This window comes from Palaemon carinicauda, chromosome 22, assembly GCF_036898095.1.
Source record: "Palaemon carinicauda isolate YSFRI2023 chromosome 22, ASM3689809v2, whole genome shotgun sequence".
NCBI lineage: Eukaryota > Metazoa > Arthropoda > Malacostraca > Decapoda > Palaemonidae > Palaemon > Palaemon carinicauda.
The window spans coordinates 83,958,288-83,979,596 of NC_090746.1; the positions used below are offsets into that span (position 1 = coordinate 83,958,288).

A 21,309-nucleotide genomic window follows, 5' to 3' on the forward strand; every position below is an offset into this window, starting at 1 on the left:
GCCATTACCTAACTACCTTCATAAGTTTCATACACTGAACCAGATTTAATATGTTCATCTGCATAAAAATTTGCTTCATATTCTCTACAAAGGCACTTAGATAAATGACTGACCCTTAGTAGTTGTCCGAATTATGTTCAACACTGAGAACCAGGTTTAACTAAAGTCTTTTGCATCACTTAACCATGTTAGTTATACAAATTCAATGGGTGAGTGGAAATGTTATCCCACCTCACCTAGCCTCATGAACTACATTCAAGATCTTATTCAAGGCCTTTACAAAAAATCTATCCTGATATCACTAAAAGATACCAGCGAGTGGTGAGGGCGGGGGAGGAAACCCTGGGTAATTCAGCTGCATCAACTACATATGAATAATTAAATGATTTAGGAAGTTGCATAATGATGGCTCCATCCCTTGACCATGAAGACACTAAAATTCAGAAAGAAATAAAAAGGATAGAATCCATTCCAAGAGAAGACTGCCCATTTGGTAACTACAACTTGAAAACTACCATAGAATGTTTAAATTCTTTCAAAACAAAAAGGAAATTAAAAATTCTGACCAATGTAGACTTGTATAATAAACTTAAGTTTCACACAAGACATAACTCCATAGGAAATACATTAATTAGTGTGCGCAAATCTTTTCAACTCTGCAAAGCTTGCAGGTACATAAGCTACAAAACAAAAGTTGTGAAAATTTAAACATCCTTAAGAAGACTGCATGCTGTCAGTCTTGACAAGCTAATTTCAAATCAAGAAATTTAAGGAATGTTAATCAAAGAATAATAATTAAGGTAGTCATCAGCAATCAAATAGTAAAACAATTATAAAACTGAGCTGATTAGATACAGTAATTTAATGTCTGACAATACTCAGTCATGTATAAAAGGAAAAACAAATCACACTTAAACAGGGTATATTATTCAGTAATGTAAAAAGGAGAAATTACTACTGTATTATCAATCAACAGTTTACAATTCTGTAGAAAAAATGTAATATTTACATTTATGAAAACCTACAAAAGGTATTACATACACAGTGTCATCTACTAATAGCTGTTTTCACTTATGAGAATCAAATGAATTCCCTCCAATCACAAAAAAAAAAAAAAAAATTATGCAGTACTGCACTGTGAAATTAAACATAGGACACGATGAAAAATTTGTTCTGATGAATGCAGGAAAGTTACTGTACTTTTGATCTTAGCAACAGTATGAAACTGATCATATACACCATTCAAGCACTTCTTCAAATATACAGTAATGGGATCATATTTCATTAAATCAACACAATAGAGTATTCAAATCATGGGACCAATCTAGAATCTGATAAGTCATAATCACTGAAAGAAACACTGTAACAAAAGTTGGTAACCTTAAACTTATAATACAATTATCACATTCTGACACTCATCATGAAGTGTTCAAAAGGGCATTAAAGTTACTGTAGATTACACTACACACAATTGCTATACATTATTAAGAACATGTATTGATTTTGCCTACTGTATTTTAAAAAATCTTCTGGATACCCAATGACATCTCTTATGAAGCCGAAATAAGGGAAACAATCATTCTGCAAAATAGAAAAAAAAGGTTAAACAAATTTCCCAAGGCAATAAACCTGAACAGTATTTGCATATTTTGTGGTTTCATAGATAAAACCATTACTGTACAGTAAGATAAAACAATCACTGATTGGAATATACTCTACTGAACTTTAGATATCATTATAAAAAAGTTTATGCTGGTATATTAATTAACCACAATGGCTTAACTGGAAACAGTAGGCTTTTGGCTTTGACCCAGGGTTTCCCTTTATGTGTTTTACACATAATTGGTGGAAACTCTACACCTCGCTAAAACTGTGTTATACATGGTCCCCGGCCTACAGAAGCTTTGCGGTCGTGATACTAGCAATGTGACTTTCTAGGTAAGAGTTATTCCCAGTCATAAGAATCATCAGAGGTCACCAAGATATACCTAAGACCTCCTCGTTAGGGTACGGGCATGCAAAAAGTATTGAAACAATACCCGGTTACACAAGGGATCAATGGTTTACCTGCAGTTGGTCGAAATCAGATTTGCAGAGGACCCTGGGTGCTGATTCCCCAAGAGAGGGGAGGATGAATAAAAGAACAAGCCAGTCAATCTTAAACATTCATTCAGACTAAAACCAAGTAATTTTTTCCCTTCAACCCTCTGCTACTTGTCCATCAAGACGCTTGAGGTGTTAAACCAGTTGTTGTGCAGCCACCACAGGAACGATGGAAAAACTTTCCATGTTCCTGTGGGTTATGTCTTGCAGGTAGTGGGCAGTGAAGGTTGTCCGACGTTTCCACACGCCCACTTGTACCTGCCCAACAGATTAGTTTCATTTGAACTATAGGGACGTAATAATGACCCTGATGTCATGAGCTCTGGGTCAACGTGTCGGGGGAGAATCAGAATTCAGTGCCAGGTCAATGACCTTGCGAATCCAAGAAGAGATGGTGTTCTTCGTGATCCTTTTCTTGACCTTTCCCGTCCTGACAAAGTGCGCTGCCATTCGGGGGCAAGACAATGAAGTTCACTAACTCTTTTGGGCAAAGCCAAAGCAAGTCGGAACACTGTCTTCAGAGTGAGGTGGCAATCTGTTGCCTGGCATAAGGGTTTGTAGGGGGGACCCTACAGAGACTGAAGGACCCCAACCACATTCCACGGAAGAGGTCTCACTTCCGACAGGGGACAGGTAAGTTCATAACTTCATATGAGGAGAGAAAGTTCCAGCAAAGAGGAAATATCTACTCCTTTCAGCTTTAAGGCAAGACTCAAGGCTGAGCAGTAACCTTTTATTGCCGAAACCGAGAGGAGCATTTCCTCCCATAGGTGCACAAGGAACTCTTGCTATTGCAGGAAAAGTGGCATCGAGGGGAGAGATACCCATTCCACGACACCCATCACAGAAGATAGTACACTTTCACAACTTGTTGCAAAAAACCTCTTTGAGTGAGGAGGTGCTGGATAGTCTTCATGCATGAAGTTGTAGCGAAGCTACGGCTTTGTGGATGATATTCGCATGCGGCTGTTTGAGTAGATCGTGTCGTGGCGGGAGTTCTTTTGGGAGCTTTGTTAGGAGCTTAGCTACAGGAGGTCCAGAAATCATAGTGAAGCTAAAAGAGTCACAGAGAGATTGACTGATGTTCTAGTCTTGTTGAGTACTCTTCTCATCAGACAGAACAGGGGAAAGGCGTAAACGTTGATGTTGTCCCACTGTTGTTGGAATGCATCTTGCCAGAGCCTTGGGATCTGGGATTGGGGTGCAGTAAAGCAGAAGCCTGAAATTCAGGGACGTCGCAAACAGGTCCACAGTCGGGGAACCCCACAAAGTCAGGAATTTGTTGGCTACTAAATGATTCAAAGACCACTCGGAGCCTACTATCTGAGTTGTCTGCAAGAACCTTCCTTTAGCCTGCAATGAAGCATGCTGCTAAGGTCACCGATATGTCTTCTGCCCATCTTAGGATCTCTACTGCCAGATGGGATAAGAACAGCTAAATGGTACCACCTTGTTTGTTGATGTAAGCCACTACTGTAGTGTTGTCGCTCATCAACACCACTGAGTGACCCGCCAGGAAGGCTGCCTTCATCTCTAGAGATTTATGTGCTGGTACCTTTCGGACTCTAACCATAGGCCTGAGGCTATGTGATACAGCATGTGGGGCACCCACCCTTCTTTTGATGCATCTGAAAACAGCATCAAGTCCGGGGGGAGGACGAAAAGGTTAACACCCTTGAGCTGATTCTCGTATGCCACCCACCATCTGAGGTACATCTGTTCTTCCAGTCCCATAGGAACTAGAACGTCAGGGGAATCGTTGGACTGAATCCAGTTGGACTTTAGCAGCCATTAAAGATCGAATCCTGAAACGGTCATTGGGAACTAGACAGAATAGGGATGATAGGTACCCGAGGAGGCACAACCACCTCTGGCCTGGAAGTTCTCGTCTAAGGAATGGTCTTGCAATCCTCCTCAGCCTCACTACCCTGCCATCTGATGGGAAGACTTTCTGAAGATCGGTGTCTATGATCATACCTAAGTTTACCAGTTGTTGAGAGGGATACAGAGATGACTTCTCGAGGTTTACCATGATCCCCAGATCTTGGGAAAGCCTCAAAAAATTTTTTAGTGTTGAAGAAGGGTTGCCACCGAGTCTGCTAAAATCAGTCAGTTGTCCAGGTATCGTAGGAGACGGATGCCAATTCTGTGAGCCCAAAATGACACTAGGGTGCTCTAGAAAGACCAAAGCACAGCACCTTGAACTAGTATTTCTTATCGTCTAGTATGACCCTTAGATACTTCCTTGAAGACATCTAGAGAGTTGTACTTGTTAATGCAGATTTTTTCTTAAAAGTTTTATTGATTTAGCTCTTGATGGTTGATTTATCTTCAAAGTAGAAGGATTTCATACCATTGTAATGTGTAAATTACTTGAATATTCATTCATTGTATTGGGGTTACAATCAAAATTTCCATCTATTATCACCTGTTGTGTTGTATGCACAATATCAATTAAATACTTAATGTACACAGCATATTTAAATATTCATGCTCACAGAGTAAATTACTGCAATATTTAAAGCTCATACTAGAAGGCTCATCATTTATCCATAAGATTGTAGCTTGTAATTTCTTAAAATATCCAAGTTACTGCATTGAAGCAAGTACCTTGAAGGACTTGGATTTCGAAGTAAATTTAAGAATAGTACTAGAGCATATCGAGGATAACATTCCTAACAGAACACTGCAAAAATCCAATAGAAGGGATATTACTTCATAGTGGTGTTCTTTTTTTAAATGAACACATACACAGCCCAACAGATGGTTTAATCTGTGTAAATTTGTCGTTGGCCCACTCACCACTGTATTTCACAAAACCACCATTTAATACTGCATGACAGACTTTACTTGAAATAATAAATTACAGATAGAAATAAGTACAGTACAGTATATTTCATCTAGTCATCGTAACTGATTGCATTCCTCTGTACTCTTTAATATGTACCTATATGCATATAGATCCAACATATTTCAGCATTAACAAAAACTTTTTTTTATTTTTGGTATGAAAACTTAATCTTAGGAACAAAAGAATTTTCAAATTAATAGTTACAATTGCCAACGGCTGAAATAAGCTGTCCTAAGAAAAGTAAATATACTAGCCAACACCACTTGGAAGAAAACAAGATGCCTGCTGCATGAGAGGATGAATCACCATTGAAATTATAAACTAGCTAGAGGCATAAGATCAAATTAATGATCATATAAAAATAAATTGAGGCCTAAAAGAAGAAAAAGTGATGAAAAACATTGAAGAATTAATAAGTTAAAGAGCTTTAGGCAATCCTGGAAATTGATTAAAACTCAGCTTTGAGATTGTTATAAACATGCAGAAAAGGTAGTTAGTTACCTGGTGTGGACCTGACGATCCACGTATACTGCTACTGATCCTCTTATGTGCTTTACACCAAAGTGGTGTCTGGAGCATTCGAGGACCACGATTGTAGGCTGTATATGAATGATGGGTTTGTGATGAAGCAAATTTACTCAAACAAAAATGGAATCTTAATTAAATTTATATCAATATCTATCTTGCAGTCATCATACTTTAATCATCAAAGCCACCAGAGCCTCAACCTCTAACAAAAAATCTCTCTCTCCCTCTTCTGTGATGCAAAATAAGACAAGATAGGTGGCACCACTGGGCAAACACATAGCAAGCCTATTGCAGTACTACCATGAACTTCCTATAATCAGAGTCGTCGTATACCTATTTAAAGGTTTAAATGCTGCTCATGAATGGCAGAGTCAAGGGAAAGTGACGTTGCCCTAGAGACTGACCATAAATACAAATGATCAGTGCCCAACCCAAAGCCTCTCTTCACCCAACCTAGGACTCAGCAGGTAGACCTATAGGCACCCCCAAAATCCCCATCCTTAGCTCACAAGGATGGTGAGGTTCCAGACACTACAAAAAGCTATCTAGATTGAGCGGGACTCGAACCCCCATTCTGTAGAACGCCAAGTAAGGACACTTCAAATAAGCCACCACAATCCCATATAAAAATCTTGACATCACTAAAAAAGTAGAGGATGGTGGGAAAGACATGATTACAAGGTATGCATTGTTATTACAAATTTCAAAAGTAATTTTTATTTTTCCTAACTACAGTATATAAACTCGAGTCCTTTACCAGATGAGTGATTAAAGCGCAGCTGGAACTGAACTTGGCAGTTAAAACTTATGACGAGGTGTTGGGAGTAGATGGTAATTTTATGTATTGACCAGTAGTGCGGAAGCCCCGTGCCTCTTGCCCGATACATTGAACAGTCACTTTGATTGCGTTTGGGACTTTTGAGGAGGTGAAGGTAATGAGTTGAGTGAAAGGCCTTAGGTTTGCATAGTTAAGAAAAATACAAATTACTTTTAAAACATGTGATCTTTTCCTAAAAGAGACTCATTCTTAGGTGGGAAGAAGTCCAAATTACCAAACTGGCAGACTAAACTAAAAAAAATCACTAATTTTGGACCTGATAAGATGCAGAGAATAGCATCTTAAACACCTTGTGATCCAGGGTCAAAAGTGCTGTCAGGTTCACAGCCCAGGAAACCAAGACTGTTGCAAAAAAAATCTCTCTTTCTTAGACTAGTAAGTCTGTCAAGTATGGCAAAAAAAAAAAAAAAAAAAAAAAAAAAAAAAATATGGGTTTGCCTGTATATAAGGAGTGAACACTTCTATTTCACAACAACAGAAAAGCTGCTAGCTAAAGTTAAGGCTTACCTGTATCTACATCCATCCAGCTACATAGGATTATAACAGCTATACCCCAAAGGAGGTGAAGAAGAGGGGAAAAAGGGTAAAAACTCTAACTCTTGAACTAGAGTTACGTTGTAACCGCTATCACAGATGTGCTACTTTTGGTCCTGAAAAGGATGGAGCTAGGGTCACTAAACCCCTTGCTGAGCAGCAATCACAGGTCGGAGCTAAAAAGTGTCTAAAGACCTATGATTGTATTCCTGCAATTTATGCGCAGTAAAGGTAGTCTGATGAAGTGTCAAACAACCTTTACTGCGTCTAAACATTGAGCCACCCACAAATTTTTCTTAAAAGATAGAGTAGCACCAACTCCTCTGATCTCATGGGCGCACACCTTAACTACTTCTGAGGAGCTGGGAAATCTAAGGCGCAATGTTCCATTGATAGTGTCCAGCAACCAAAAGGAGACTGTATTTTAAGCGACTTTTTTTTTTTAACCCAGCCACTGCTTATGAACAGGTTTTGTAACCTGGGTCTGGCAGCCTGGACTCTTTTAAGTTAGTGCCTTAGAGCCCATATTGGACACAAAAGTAGCTCATCCATATCATCAGTTATTTATCTAAGCAAGTAACTATAAAGGATGAAAATCTGGAATCAAGGATACAGATTTTGAGTTTTTCTATGAAATCTCGAATAATAGATAAAAAAAACCTGCCTCCAGTGTTCAGAGTGAGAAAACAAATACGAGACTCTGTGTAGTTTGCTTGCATGCTTAGTTGAAGCCAAGGTAAGCAGAAAATACGTTGTCAGGGTAAGGTACCCATCTGACGTTTGCCTCAACAGTTCGTAAGGGGAGCTCTTCAAAGACTGCAACACTTTGGTTACATCATTAGCTGGAGGTAATATTTGGCACGAAGACCAAGTCTGCTCCATACTCCTCATAAGTACAGATACTGTAATTCCCAAAAAGAGAAAATATACCCTCCTCTCAGTGCTCAGTACCTGGTTCAAGGTTGAACAATACCCTTTTATCACCTTGCTTTCATAAATAAGCTAGAAAGTCTGCTACTAGTGGAATAGAGGCTTTGAGAGGAGAAGTGTTCCTTCGACAGTACCAACCAGAGAAGATGGCCCATTTTGCCTGATACATATCAATGGAGGATTTTTTGAGGAATCATGACAAGTCTTGTGCTGCCTTGTGCAAAAAGCCTCTCTCTCAATATTTTTGCCAACTGAAACACTAGATACTGAATTTTCTTCTGCTCTTAGCCCAATACCTAGTATGTTGTTTCCCCTGGTTGGTTTATCGACCCACTGATAGAGGAGTTCATTGTTGATAAGTTCTAGTAGCCTATGTCCCTCTGTATATGTATGAGAGAGAGAGAGAGAGAGAGAGAGAGAGAGAGAGAGAGAGAGAGAGAGACTCTGTTATTGGTACGGTACTGTATGTATGCATATTCTTGATACAGTACTGGCAGCTTGAGATCAGCTGATCACAACCATAATGGATTTATGCGAAGTATAAATCAATTTTGTGTCGTATTTCATTAACTTTTTAACGCAATAAAATAAAATTTTGTTGATAAAACATGACAATAAGATGATTACAGTATCATGACACATCATAACATACTTATGGTAATTTAACATAGGTCAACTTACGACCAGTTGGTCAGAACTAAATGTGGTTGTAGGCCAGCAAGTACATGTATGTCATTTGCTTTGGAAAAAGCCTGGATTACTCTAGATTGGTCATAATTCCAAGATCCAGACAAAATGAGAGGAGTCTGTCCTGATGATGATAAAGTTTGGACTCTGTGTCTGCCGGTATTAGCTAGTTGTCTAGATACCAATTCAGACAAATTCCGTTAGCATGAGCCCATGCAGACACCAACATAAACACTCAAGTCAATACATACCTGGAGCTGTGGACGGTACAAAGTAAGGAACTTTGAATTGAAAGACTTTACCCCCTAGGCCAAAGTGTAGATATTTTCTTGAAGAATGACTGAAGGGTATGAATTCAAGAGATCAGGGGAGATCATATGGTCGTTCATACTCAATGCATTTTTTACCGTGCTGGATGTCTCTATCCTGAACTGAATTTGATGGATGAACTTATTCAGGGATGAGAGATCTATTACAGATCTCTAACCCATGAAAGCCTTATCGGCCAAAAACAGATGGCTGAAGAAGCCCGGAGACCTGTCCTGGTCCACTTCCACAGTGACCTTTAGCAGTATAGTCTGCCCCTCTGAATGACCAGCAAGGTCTTTTTCTATTCCTGGATGATAAAAGGACCACATTATCAGAGCTGAAATGAAAGGAGGGGCAGACCTGGTAAACGGGAGGCAGTAACCGAAACGAAGAAATTCCACCGTCTACAGTTCTACCCCATGAAATTGCCACCTTATCTATTTCTCTGCCAGGCATACAACTACAGGTTGAGGCTGAGCGGAGGAATTTTCCATCCCTAGCATGAATGAGGGCCTTGCCCATCTTTCCCTCTACGATTCTGGTTCTAAGCACTTTTTGGCAAAACGGCAGACCAGAATCAATAGGATTCTGAAACACTGATGGTACAGCTCTGAGGTCACTCCTATTCTACTCTGGTCTGGTAGCTGGTCCAGAAGTTTGTCTAGGAAGGGAGATGACCTAGAATGGTTGTTTGAGGGAGGAAGGTTGAGATCTCCCAAATGACACTGCTCGACGTAGAAACGAATCTTGATCACATATTCTCCACTTTTCAACTGTCAGTTCTAACTGCTCCAAGGAGAACAAGGAAGGTTCAGCACCTCTCTATGATTCACTTGCCCCTTGAACTTGGAGGCCATCGTGTCTTGGTTCTTCAGAATCCAGTTGACCAACTGGTTAGCCACCTGGTGCAACAAGAACTCTACCAATTTTGCCCCAGACAGAGTGAGGTACTTGAACTGCTTCTTCTCTGTGTCCACGAGGTTTTCACTTGAGGCTAAATAACCCCAACGTACCTGACCAGTGGTCTGGCCAAGATACCGCCAGAATAATTGACATTGTTGCAGCTTCTATGTTCAAGGCCTCCAAGGCTGTGAATGAGATATGCTGAGCTCTCAACTATTTAGCAGACATAGACAGGGCTAGAGTAGCAACCACTTGGCCCACTGGTAAACGGGAGTGATGAGTCCTGCATAACATAACATAATGCTTCTGCCTAGAAAAGGTTGGGGCAGGATTTTAGAAGCTTGAAAGTTTTCTAGTCCAATATCAATAGGTTTAGATAACTCGCAAACCCACCTACAACTCCCAATTCTCCAATGTTTTCCATCAGCTGATCCTGCTACCTCTAGCTAACTAAGCTAAAAATGTAACAAGAATTCCAGATTTAAGATATTAATCAATTATAGAATAATTATTTAGTGATAATCTAAATGTTGGAATTCTTGTTACAATTATACCTTAGTTAGCTTGCAATAGCAGAATCAGCTGATGAAAAACAGTAGAGGGTTGGGATTTGCGGGTGGGTTGCGAGTTGTCTAACCCTTGTGATGTTGGACTAGTGAACTTTCAAGCTCCCCCACAAAAAAAAAAAAAAAAAAAAAGAAACACTCAATACGGATCTGTTTGTATGGTTGTTGGTTACTGTAGAGAAAAGGGAATGGGAGATATATTTCAGCCTTTGAGCTAACATCCCCTGTACTTGAAAAATTACTTTACAGCATTCTACTTAACTGAATGGTTATGTAATAGCTCCTTTTGCCTGGGGCTTCCAGTTTATCTTCCATAGATAAGTGAATTTCCAGCCTATAATCTTTTAAAATGGTACAGTAACATTAGTTCAACAGAGTATTATAGTAGAATCAGCAGATAAGGAGGTCTAGCTGTATAGCACATACAATACCTTGACACCCTGTGTAAACATTGCTTACATTATGTTACACCAAATACAGTACCATACTCAACCTTGTTAAAATAAAACATATATTCTATTAGCTTCCTCAATTAACCAAAGTTCATATCATCACTTGTGCACTGTGAGGCTAGAAACCTCTTCTATTAATTTGCTAGAGACTCAAGAAACTCACTCAGCTGATATTACTGTACTGAGAAGTTTGACAAATTGTAACAGAGGCATGGTGCTCTATCATGTTACAAATCTATACTCGTCAATGGTGGCCAACAGACAGTAACAAGGGCAAGGTGTACTGTTACAAGTTTAGTAACACATTCAATTAATAAGAGCTATGAATTATGAATAATTTCCACAGAAAAAAATTCTTTCTAATATCACTTTTCTTCATGAGAGCCGTCTGGCAACCAGTTAGCTTAACTAAAGTTATTCTGATAGCCTAGTGGCCCCTGCATCTAAATTAATGTTAAAAAAATACTCAAATCTTATTGTGGGAGGAATCAGCCTATAAGTTGTTATTCTCAGTAAAATCATATCAGTATACACATTTATCAAGATAACATATTAAACACATATGTGTACATCTGGTAGGAGAGAATGGTTTGTAATACGTAACTAAAAAAAAAACAGCTAGAGTATATATAAAGGCTCACCATTTTGGTATAAACTAATCTATACCTTATTAACCGAACAATTAGATTAATAAAAATGTTATTTTTATAATAAAATAAATTTTTGAATATACTTACCCGGTGATTATAATAGCTGCAACTCTGTTGCTCGACAGAAAACTCTAAGGTAAAACTCGCCAGCGATCGCTACACAGGTTGCGGGTGTGCCCAACAGCGCCATCTGTCGTCCAGATACCCAGTACTCAATGTAAACAAAAACTCAATTTTCTCCTCGTTCCACTACGTCTCTATTGGGGAGGAAGGGAGAGTCCTTTAATTTATAATCACCGGGTAAGTATATTCAAAAATTTATTTTATTATAAAAATAACATTTTTCAATATTTAACTTAGCCGGTGATTATAATAGCTGATTCACACCCAGGGGGGTGGGTAGAGACCAGCAATATATGTTTACATTATTATGAGCTAAGAGTTTTTATTTCATTTTAGAAGTTATCAAAATAACAAAAACAAAATAAATAGGTACCTGGTAAGGAAGTCGACTTGAACAATTACTCTGCCTTTTTAAGTACGTCTTCCTTACGGAGCCTCGCGATCCTCTTAGGATGCTGATCGACCCCTAGGATCTGAAGTATCAAGGGTTGCAACCCATACAACAGGACCTCCTCAAAACCCCTAATCTAGGCGCTTCTCAAGAAATGACTTTGACCACCCGCCAAATCAACCAGGATGCGAAAGGCTTCTTAGCCTTCCGGACAACCCAAAAACAACAATAAAAACATTTCAAGAGAAAGATTAAAAAGGTTATGGAATTAGGGAATTGTAGTGGTTGAGCCCTCACCCACTACTGCACTCGCTGCTACGAATGGTCCCAGAGTGTAGCAGTCCTCGTAAAGAGACTGGACATATCTTAAGATAAAAAGACGCGAACACTGACTTGCTTCTCCAATAGGTTGCGTCCATTATACTTCGCAGAGATCTATTTTGTTTAAAGGCCACGGAAGTTGCGACAGCTCTAACTTCGTGTGTCCTTACCTTCAGCAAAGCTTGGTCTTCCTCACTCAGATGGGAATGAGCTTCTCGTATTAACAGTCTGATAAAATAGGATAAAGCATTCTTTGACATAGGCAAAGATGGTTTCTTAACTGAACACCATAAAGCTTCAGACAGGCCTCGTAAAGGTTTAGTTCGTTTTAAATAGAACTTAAGAGCTCTCACAGGGCATAAGACTCTTTCTAGTTCATTTCCAACCATATTTGATAAGCTTGGAATATCGAACGATTTTGGCCAAGGTCGAGAAGGCAGCTCGTTTTTGGCTAGAAAACCAAGTTGTAGAGAACATGTAGCCGTTTCAGATGAAAATCCGATGTTCTTGCTGAAGGCATGAATCTCACTGACTCTTTTAGCTGTGGCTAAGCATACCAGGAAAAGAGTTTTTAAGGTGAGATCTTTCAGGGAGGCTGATTGTAACGGCTCGAACCTGTCTGACATGAGGAATCTTAGTACCACGTCTAAATTCCAACCAGGTGTAACCAAACGACGCTCCTTCGTGGTCTCAAAAGACTTAAGGAGGTCCTGTAGATCTTTATTGTTAGAAAGATCTAAGCCTCTGTGACGGAAGACTGCTGCCAACATGCTTCTGTAACCCTTGATAGTGGGAGCTGAAAGAGATCGTTCTTTCCTCAGGTATAAGAGGAAGTCAGCTATTTGAGTTACAGAGGTACTGGTCGAGGATACAGATACTGACTTGCACCAGTTTCGGAAGACTTCCCACTTCGATTGGTAGACTCTAAGGGTGGATGTTCTCCTTGCTCTAGCAATCGCTCTGGCTGCCTCCTTCGAAAAGCCTCTAGCTCTCGAGAGTCTTTCGATAGTCTGAAGGCAGTCAGACGAAGAGCGTGGAGGCCTTGGTGTACCTTCTTTACGTGTGGCTGACGTAGAAGGTCCACCCTTAGAGGAAGAGTTCTGGGAACGTCTACTAGCCATCGAAGTACCTCAGTGAACCATTCTCTCGCGGGCCAGAGGGGAGCAACTAGCGTCAACCTTGTCCCTTCGTGAGAGGCGAACTTCTGCAGTACCTTGTTGACAATCTTGAAAGGAGGGAATGCATATAGATCTAGATGTGACCAATCTAGGAGAAAGGCATCTATATGAACTGCTGCTGGGTCCGGGATTGGTGAGCAATATATTGGGAGCCTCTTGGTCATCGAGGTTGCGAAGAGATCTATGGTCGGCTGGCCCCAGGTGGCCCAAAGTCTCTTGCATACATCCTTGTGGAGGGTCCATTCGGTTGGAATTATTTGTCCCTTCCGACTGAGACAATCTGCCATGACATTCAAGTGGCCTTGGATGAACCTCGTTACTAGCGATATGTTTAGACCTTTTGACCAGGTGAGGAGGTCCCTTGCGATCTCGTACAACGTCAGTGAGTGGGTCCCTCCTTGCTTGGAGATGTACGCCAAAGCCGTGGTGTTGTCCGAGTTCACCTCCACCACTTTGCCTTGAAGGAGAGACCTGAAGCTTTTCAAGGCCAGATGTACTGCCAGTAGCTCCTTGCAGTTGATATGCATTGTCCTTTGACTCGAGTTCCATATTGCCGAGCATTCCCGACCGTCTAATGTCGCGCCCCAGCCTACGTCCGATGCGTCCGAGAAGAGAACGTGGTTGGGAGTCTGAACAGCCAGGGACAGGCCCTCTCTGAGGCTGATACTGTCCTTCCACCATGTCAGGCAAGACTTCATCTTCTCGGAAATGGGGATCGAGACCGCTTCTAGCGTCTTGTCCTTTTTCCAGTGAAATGCTAGGTGATATTGAAGAGGACGGAGGTGTAGTCTTCCTAATGATACGAACTGTTCCAGGGATGATAGCGTCCCTATCAGACTCATCCACTTCCTGACTGAACATCGTTCCTTCTTCAGCATGTTCTGGATGCATAACTGGGCTTGGCTTGTTCTGGGGGCCGACGGAAAAGCCCGAAAAGCTAGACTGTGAATCTCCATCCCTAAATACACAATAGTTTGGGATGGGACCACTTGTGACTTTTCCATATTGACAAGGAGACCCAATTCCTTGGTCAGATCTAGAGTCCACTTTAGATCCTTCAGACAGCGACGACTGGAAGAAGCTCTGAGAAGCCAGTCGTCCAAATAGAGGGAGGCTCGGATGTCCGCTAAATGAAGGAATTTGGCTACATTCCTCATCAGCCTCGTAAACACAAGAGGAGCTGTGCTTAGGCCAAAGCACAGGGCTTGAAACTGGTAGACAACCTTTTCGAAAACGAATCTCAGAAAAGGTTGGGAGTCCGGGTGGATGGGGACGTGGAAGTAGGCGTCCCTTAGGTCTAACGAGACCATCCAGTCTTCCCTTCTGACCGCTGCTAGAACCGACTTTGTGGTCTCCATGGAGAACGTCTGCTTTGTGACAAAGACATTCAGCGCACTGACGTCTAGCACCGGCCTCCCCCCTCCTGTCTTCTTGGACACCAAGAAGAGACGGTTGTAGAATCCTGGGGTTTGATGGTCCAGGACTTTGACTACCGCTCCCTTCTCTAGTAAGAGAGACACTTCCTGTTTCAATGCTCGTCTCTTGTCTTCCTCTCTGTACCTGGGAGAGAGATCGATGGGGGACGTTGCTAGAGGGGGTTTTCGTACAAACGGGATCTTGTACCCCTCTCTGAGCAACTTCACAGATTGTGCATCTGCGCCTCTCTTTTCCCAGGTCTGCCAGAAGTTCTTGAGTCTGGCTCCCACTGCTGTCTGAAGAAGTTGGCAGTCAGACTCTGCCCTTAAAGGACTTGGTTCCTTTCTTCTTTCCACGTCTCCCTTCGGCACGAGCACCTCCTCTGCTGGAGGCTCTGCCACGAAAAGGCGGAATAAAACGGGACGCTGGAGTGTCCATCCTTGGTCTAGCTGACAAGGTAGGCAAAGGGGTGGCTTTGCGAGCAGAGGACGCAACAAGATCGTGAGTATCCTTCTGTATCAAAGAAGCGGCAATTTCCTTAATCAGGTCCTCTGGAAAAAGGCACTTAGAAAGAGGAGCAAACAGAAGTTCGGATCTCTGGCATGGTGTAACTCCAGCTGAAAGGAATGAACACAGGTTTTCACGCTTCTTAAGGACTCCGGACACAAAAGATGCAGCAAAATCATTAGACCCATCACGTACGGCCTTGTCCATGCAGGACATAATGAGCAAGGAAGTCTCCTTCTCCGTCGGAGAGATCTTTCTGCTTAGAGCTCCTAGACACCAGTCTAAGAAGTTAAAAACCTCGAAGGCTCTAAATATCCCTTTCAAAAGGTGGTCCAGGTCCGAAGATGACCAACATATCTTTGAGCGTCTCATGGCTAGGCGGCGGGGAGAGTCTACAAGACTTGAGAAGTCGCCCTGGGCAGAGGAAGGAACTCCCAAGCCGAGAACTTCTCCCGTGGCATACCAGACGCTCGATCTAGAAGAGAGTCTAGCAGGGTTAAACGTAAAAGCTGTCTTCCCTAAACTCTTTTTGGACTGCAGCCACTCTCCTATCACCCGCAAAGCTCTCTTGGACGAGCGTGCGAGGACGAGTCTAGTAAAGGCAGGAGTGGTTGACGGCATGCCTAACACAAACTCTGACGGAGGCGAACACGGAGCTACAGACACAAACTGGTCCGGAAACATCTCTTTGAACAGGGCCAAAACTTTCCTAAAGTCCAAAGAGGGTTGCGTAGACTTAGGCTCGTCCAGGTCTGAATGCGGTTCATCTACGTGTGCAGCACCATCATCATCAGAAAGTCCCTCATCCGATAACTGATGAGGGAACGGCAACGGAGTGGGTAACGGCTGGTTGGCTGAGTCCGGTCGCACGGGTGCATGCGTGACTGAGCCGGACGCAACGTCATGGAACTGCTGCCCAGTCTGTGAGCTGGCAACAACCATAGCAGCGCGGGGACGCACAGCGTCTACTCCAGACTGTCTAGACTGATGTGGGTGAGCAGTGGCAACCACACTGGGTTGCGGAGGTTGACGCACCGCGTCAAAACAAAACAACTCTGACGGTTGTTGAACCTCCCGAACGTCAACGGATACCTCCGTGCGTCGCTGAACGTCAACATGCGGCTGGCAGATCACACTGGAACGCATGGGTGGCGGAACTCTCTCAACTGGAGTGCGTGAGAAGGTTACCTCAGCGTCCCCAGGACGCACAACCGATCGTGTGGGTGGTTGTAGGCAAGGAGCTGCACTAGCTGGTGCGGCAGCAACCTTCTCCGCACGAAAGTCCTGCATAAGCGACGTGAGTTGAGACTGCATGTCTTGCAGTAAAGACCACTTAGGGTCTACAGGAGCAGGTGCGGCGACAGACGGTGTAACTGTCTGAAGCGGTACCGCTTTGCCTCTCTTAGGAGGTGAGCAGTCATCGGATGACTGCAGCGAGTCCGAACTGACCCAGTGGCTACAGCTGGGCCGTTGGACTTGTGCGGAAGGGACCGACTTGCGTTTTAACGGTCGTGAGACCTTGGTCCATGGTTTCTTGCGAGAAACACCTTCCGAAGACGAGGTATAAATGGGCTCTCTCGTCTTTGTTAGGCAGGGGCGATCTTGGGTAGATACGCCCGATACCACGGAGGGAACGTCTGTTCGCTGATTAAAGCCTCTCGAACCCATTTGTCGTACGACATTGCTTCTCCCCTGGACTTGGGAGCTTGCAAGAGGTCCCGGACTAGGAGGACGACAGGCACGAACAGACGAACCCTCAAGCGCAACACTATCCACAACACTATCACTCACTTTAACACTTCCCACTGCACTTTTACACTTCAGCTCCTTCACATCCGCCATGAGCTGATTACGGTCACTAGCCAGGGACTCAACTCTCTCACCCAGAGCTTGGATGGCACGCATCATATCAGCCATCGAAGGTTCCTGAGTGCCAGAAGGGGGATTAGGAGCAACCACTACAGGGGAAGGAATAGGTTGTGGGGCATGAGGAGAGGAAATGTCAATAGAACGAGAGGAACTTCTCCTAACTCTATCTCTCTCTAGCCTACGTGTATACTTTTGGAATTCGATAAAATCGAATTCCGAAAGCCCAACGCACTCCTCACATCGATCTTCCAATTGACAGGTTTTATCCCGACAATTGGAACAAACAGTGTGAAGGTCGATAGAGGCCTTCGGAAGACGCCTTGAACAGTCCCTAGCATTGCACTTCCTAAATTTTGGGACTTGTGAAGGGTCAGCCATTTTGAATTGGTCAAAGGGGAATTCAAAAACTATCAAAAAGTCATCAACAAAGAATCCGTAATCAAAAAAAGAGTTCAAGGATTTGTGAATAGAAAGCCTGCACAGCGAAAGCTCAAAACTAGAATAGTGTACTTCAGCAATTAGTTGTGAAAACAAATCCAGTTAGCAACAGCGAGTAAGTACGTCTTGTCGGTAGCACGACAGAGAGAAAATTGAGTCTTTGTTTACATTGAGTACTGGGTATCTGGACGACAGATGGCGCTGTTGGGCACACCCGCAACCTGTGTAGCGATCGCTGGCGAGTTTTACCTTAGAGTTTTCTGTCGAGCAACAGAGTTGCAGCTATTATAATCACCGGCTAAGTTAAATATTGAAAAACCAGATATAAAATTGGGAACTGTTTCCTTAAATACTAAAGTGCCTATGACAGGAAAACTGGCAGGGCTTCCCCTTCTTAACACATCAGTATATAACTACTGTAAAGTAAAATAAAGCCAGATAAAGACATAGGACTACCTATTAACTCCTATAAATTTTACAACCAGATTATTCATCAAAATCTTAAATTAGGTCGAAGCTAAAGAGGCCAGTCCTCACGGGATGGCCGATGTATACTACATGAAGTGCTTGGTAGTAACAGGCCTGTGGCGTGTTCACCAAGTAGTACCACCTACCAGGTCTACTGGGAATCAGAATCACAGGGGAGGGGAAGAGGGAAACACAGTGGTGCAGAAAATGTTCAACTTTGTGCTAGATGCCGAGAAGTCTGTTGCTTTGATGATTAAAGCATAATGACTTTAAGGTAAGGTTCATTGATATAATAAAAATTTCAAATTCTGTCGTAAATATACTTTCCACATTTATGAAAACAATATAACAAATGTGGACATCCTTTCTACTTACTGTACTTCAGCTCATTAAAAAGAACATTTAATAAACTCAAATTAGGCAAAGGGTTCAGGCAATGCAAGGGGCCTTTCTTCAGGATGAGTTTGCATGCAACAGTTTCAACCTTAATTAGAATAAAATGTTATCATGTGACAGTTATACGACCACTATCAAGTAAAATAGAGTTTTAGTGAGTTCCCAGGAAATTATAAATTGAAACATACCCATACAGATAGTAGAAAAATGCCATGAGGTAGAAGGCTAACTTGATCCAACCTTCCCGTTGGCACTGACTTAAAACTTCATGATTCATAATGCTGGTAGGATCATACAAACCTGGACCACTCATCACAGGACGGCTTCGGTACCTGTGGTCAATGAAACAATACACAATATAACAACGAAATAATTCAATGAAAACAAAGTAAATTTGAAAATTAAAAGCATCAAGGATGACAATGAATAGTTGTATAAACAAGTCTTTCTGAATTGCCTTAGGTAAAAAAAATAACCACTAGTTCCTGGGATCAACCAAGAAATAATGTTGAGTTACTTTACTACATAATACACTTGAACATACCTGTTGATGTGATATGCAATGAGCGGAAGGTTCAAGAACAATGAAAACCACTCTCCAGCACACAGAAAGAGTACATTGAACAGGATGTGCAACCCATATTCAGGTAACACCAGCTGTGAAGAAAAATGTTATTTTCATTAGTAAAATAAATTTTTGAATATACTTACCCGATAATCATGTAGCTGTCAACTCTGTTGCCCGACAGAAATCTACGGTCGGGATACGCCAGCGATCGCTATACAGGTGGGGGTGTACACAACAGCGCCATCTGTGGTTAGGTACTCCAGTACTTCTTGTCAACACCACCTCAATTTTTTCCTCGGTCCACTGGTTCTCTATGGGGAGGAAGGGTGGGTCAATTAAATCATGATTATCGGGTAAGTATATTCAAAAATTTATTTTACTAATGAAAATAACATTTTTCAATATTAATCTTACCCGATAATCATGTAGCTGATTCACACCCAGGGTGGTGGGTGGAGACCAGCATACATGTTAACAAAGAAGCTAAGTATCCCGTATTTTATTTTATTAGTTATTCAAAAATAACATAAAATAAATAAGTACCTGGTAAGGAAGACGACTTGAACCATTACTCTGCCTTTATTAAGTACGTCTTCCTTACTGAGCGTAGCGGTCCTCTTAGGATGCTGAACGACTCTTAGGTGCTGAAGTATAAAGGGCTGCAACCCATACTAAAGGACCTCATCACAACCTTTAACCTCGGCGCTTCTCAAGAAAGAATTGACCACCCGCCAAATCAACAAGGATGTGGAAGGCTTCTTAGCCGACCGTACAACCCATAAAAAGTATTCAAGAGAAAGGTTAAAAAGGTTATGGGATTATGGGAATGTAGTGGCTGAGCCCCCGCCTACTACTGCATTCGTTGCTACGAATGGTCCCAGGGTGTAGCAGTTCTCGTAAAGAGACTGGACATCTTTGAGATAGAATGATGCGAACACTGACTTGCTTCTCCAATAGGTTGCATCCATAACACACTGCAGAGAACAGTTCTGTTTGAAGGCCACTGAAGTAGCCACAGCTCTCACTTCATGTGTCCTTACCTTCAGCAAAGCAAGGTCTTCTTCCTTCAGATGAGAATGTGCTTCCCTAATCAGGAGCCTGAATTAGTAAGAAACTGAGTTCTTAGACCTTGGAAGAGAAGGCTTCTTGATAGCACACCATAAGGCTTCTGATTGTCCTCGTAAAGGTTATGACCTTTTTAGATAGTACCTAAGAGCTCTAACTGGGCAAAGTACTCTCTCCAGTTCGTTCCCCACCAAGTTGGACAGGCTTGGGATCTCGAACGACTTAGGCCAAGGACGTGAAGGAAGCTCGTTTTAGCAAAAAACCGAGCTGCAAGGAACATGTAGCCGTTTCAGATGTGAAAACTATGTTCCTGCTGAAGGCGTGGATCTCACTTACTCTTTTAGCTGTTGTCAAGCACACGAGGAAAAGAGTTTTTAATGTGAGGTCCTTAAAAGAGGCTGATTGGAGAGGTTCAAATCTTGATGACATAAGGAACCTTAGGACCACGTCTAGATTCCAGCCTGGAGTGGACAACCGACGTTCCTTTGAGGTCTCAAAAGACCTAAGGAGGTCCTGTAGATCTTTGTTGGTGGAAAGATCCAAGCCTCTGTGGCGGAAAACCGCTGCCAACATACTTCTGTAACCCTTGATCGTAGGAGCTGAAAGGGATCTTACGTTCCTTAGATGTAACAGGAAGTCAGCAATCTGGGTTACAGTGGTACTGGTTGAGGAAACTGCATTGGCCTTGTACCAGCTTCGGAAGACTTCCCCTTTAGACTGATAGACTCTGAGAGTGGATGTCCTCCTCGCTCTGGCAATCGCTCTGGCTGCCTCCTTCGAAAAGCCCCTAGCTCTTGAGAGTCTTTCGAAAGTCTGAAGGCAGTCAGACGAAGAGCGTGGAGGTTTGGGTGTACCTTCTTTACGTGAGGTAGACGTAGAAGGTCCACTCCTAGAGGAAGAGTCCTGGGAATGTCGACCAGCCATTGCAGTACCTCTATGAACCATTCTCTCGCGGGCCAGAGCGGAGCCAACCAACGTCAGCCGTGTCCCTTTGCGAGAGGCGAACTTCTGAAGTACCCTGTTGACAATCTTGAACGGCGGGAATGCATACAGGTCGAGATGGGACCAATCCAGCAGAAAAGCATCCACGTGAACTGCTGCTGAGTCTGGAATCGGAGAACAATACAACGGGAGCCTCTAGGTTATCGAGGTAGCGAACAGATCTATGGTTGGCTGACCCCACAGGGCCCAAAGTCTGCTGCAAACATTCTTGTGAAG

General features: G+C 42.5%; 1 protein-coding gene across 1 annotated transcript in view; it reads right to left on the bottom strand.

Annotated features, from left to right (window-relative positions):
• Positions 1 to 566: 566 nt before the first annotated feature.
• cni (protein cornichon) overlaps positions 567 to 21,309 on the bottom strand; it is a 93,274-nt gene continuing 72,531 nt past the window's right edge. Inside the window, exons 3-5 of the mRNA XM_068346450.1 lie at positions 19,003 to 19,115; positions 18,647 to 18,790; positions 567 to 1,581 (exon numbers count right to left, since the gene is read on the bottom strand). Coding sequence (XP_068202551.1) covers positions 1,551 to 1,581; positions 18,647 to 18,790; positions 19,003 to 19,115 — 288 coding nt within the window. The 3' untranslated portion in view covers positions 567 to 1,550. The remainder of the gene's footprint in view (positions 1,582 to 18,646; positions 18,791 to 19,002; positions 19,116 to 21,309) is intronic.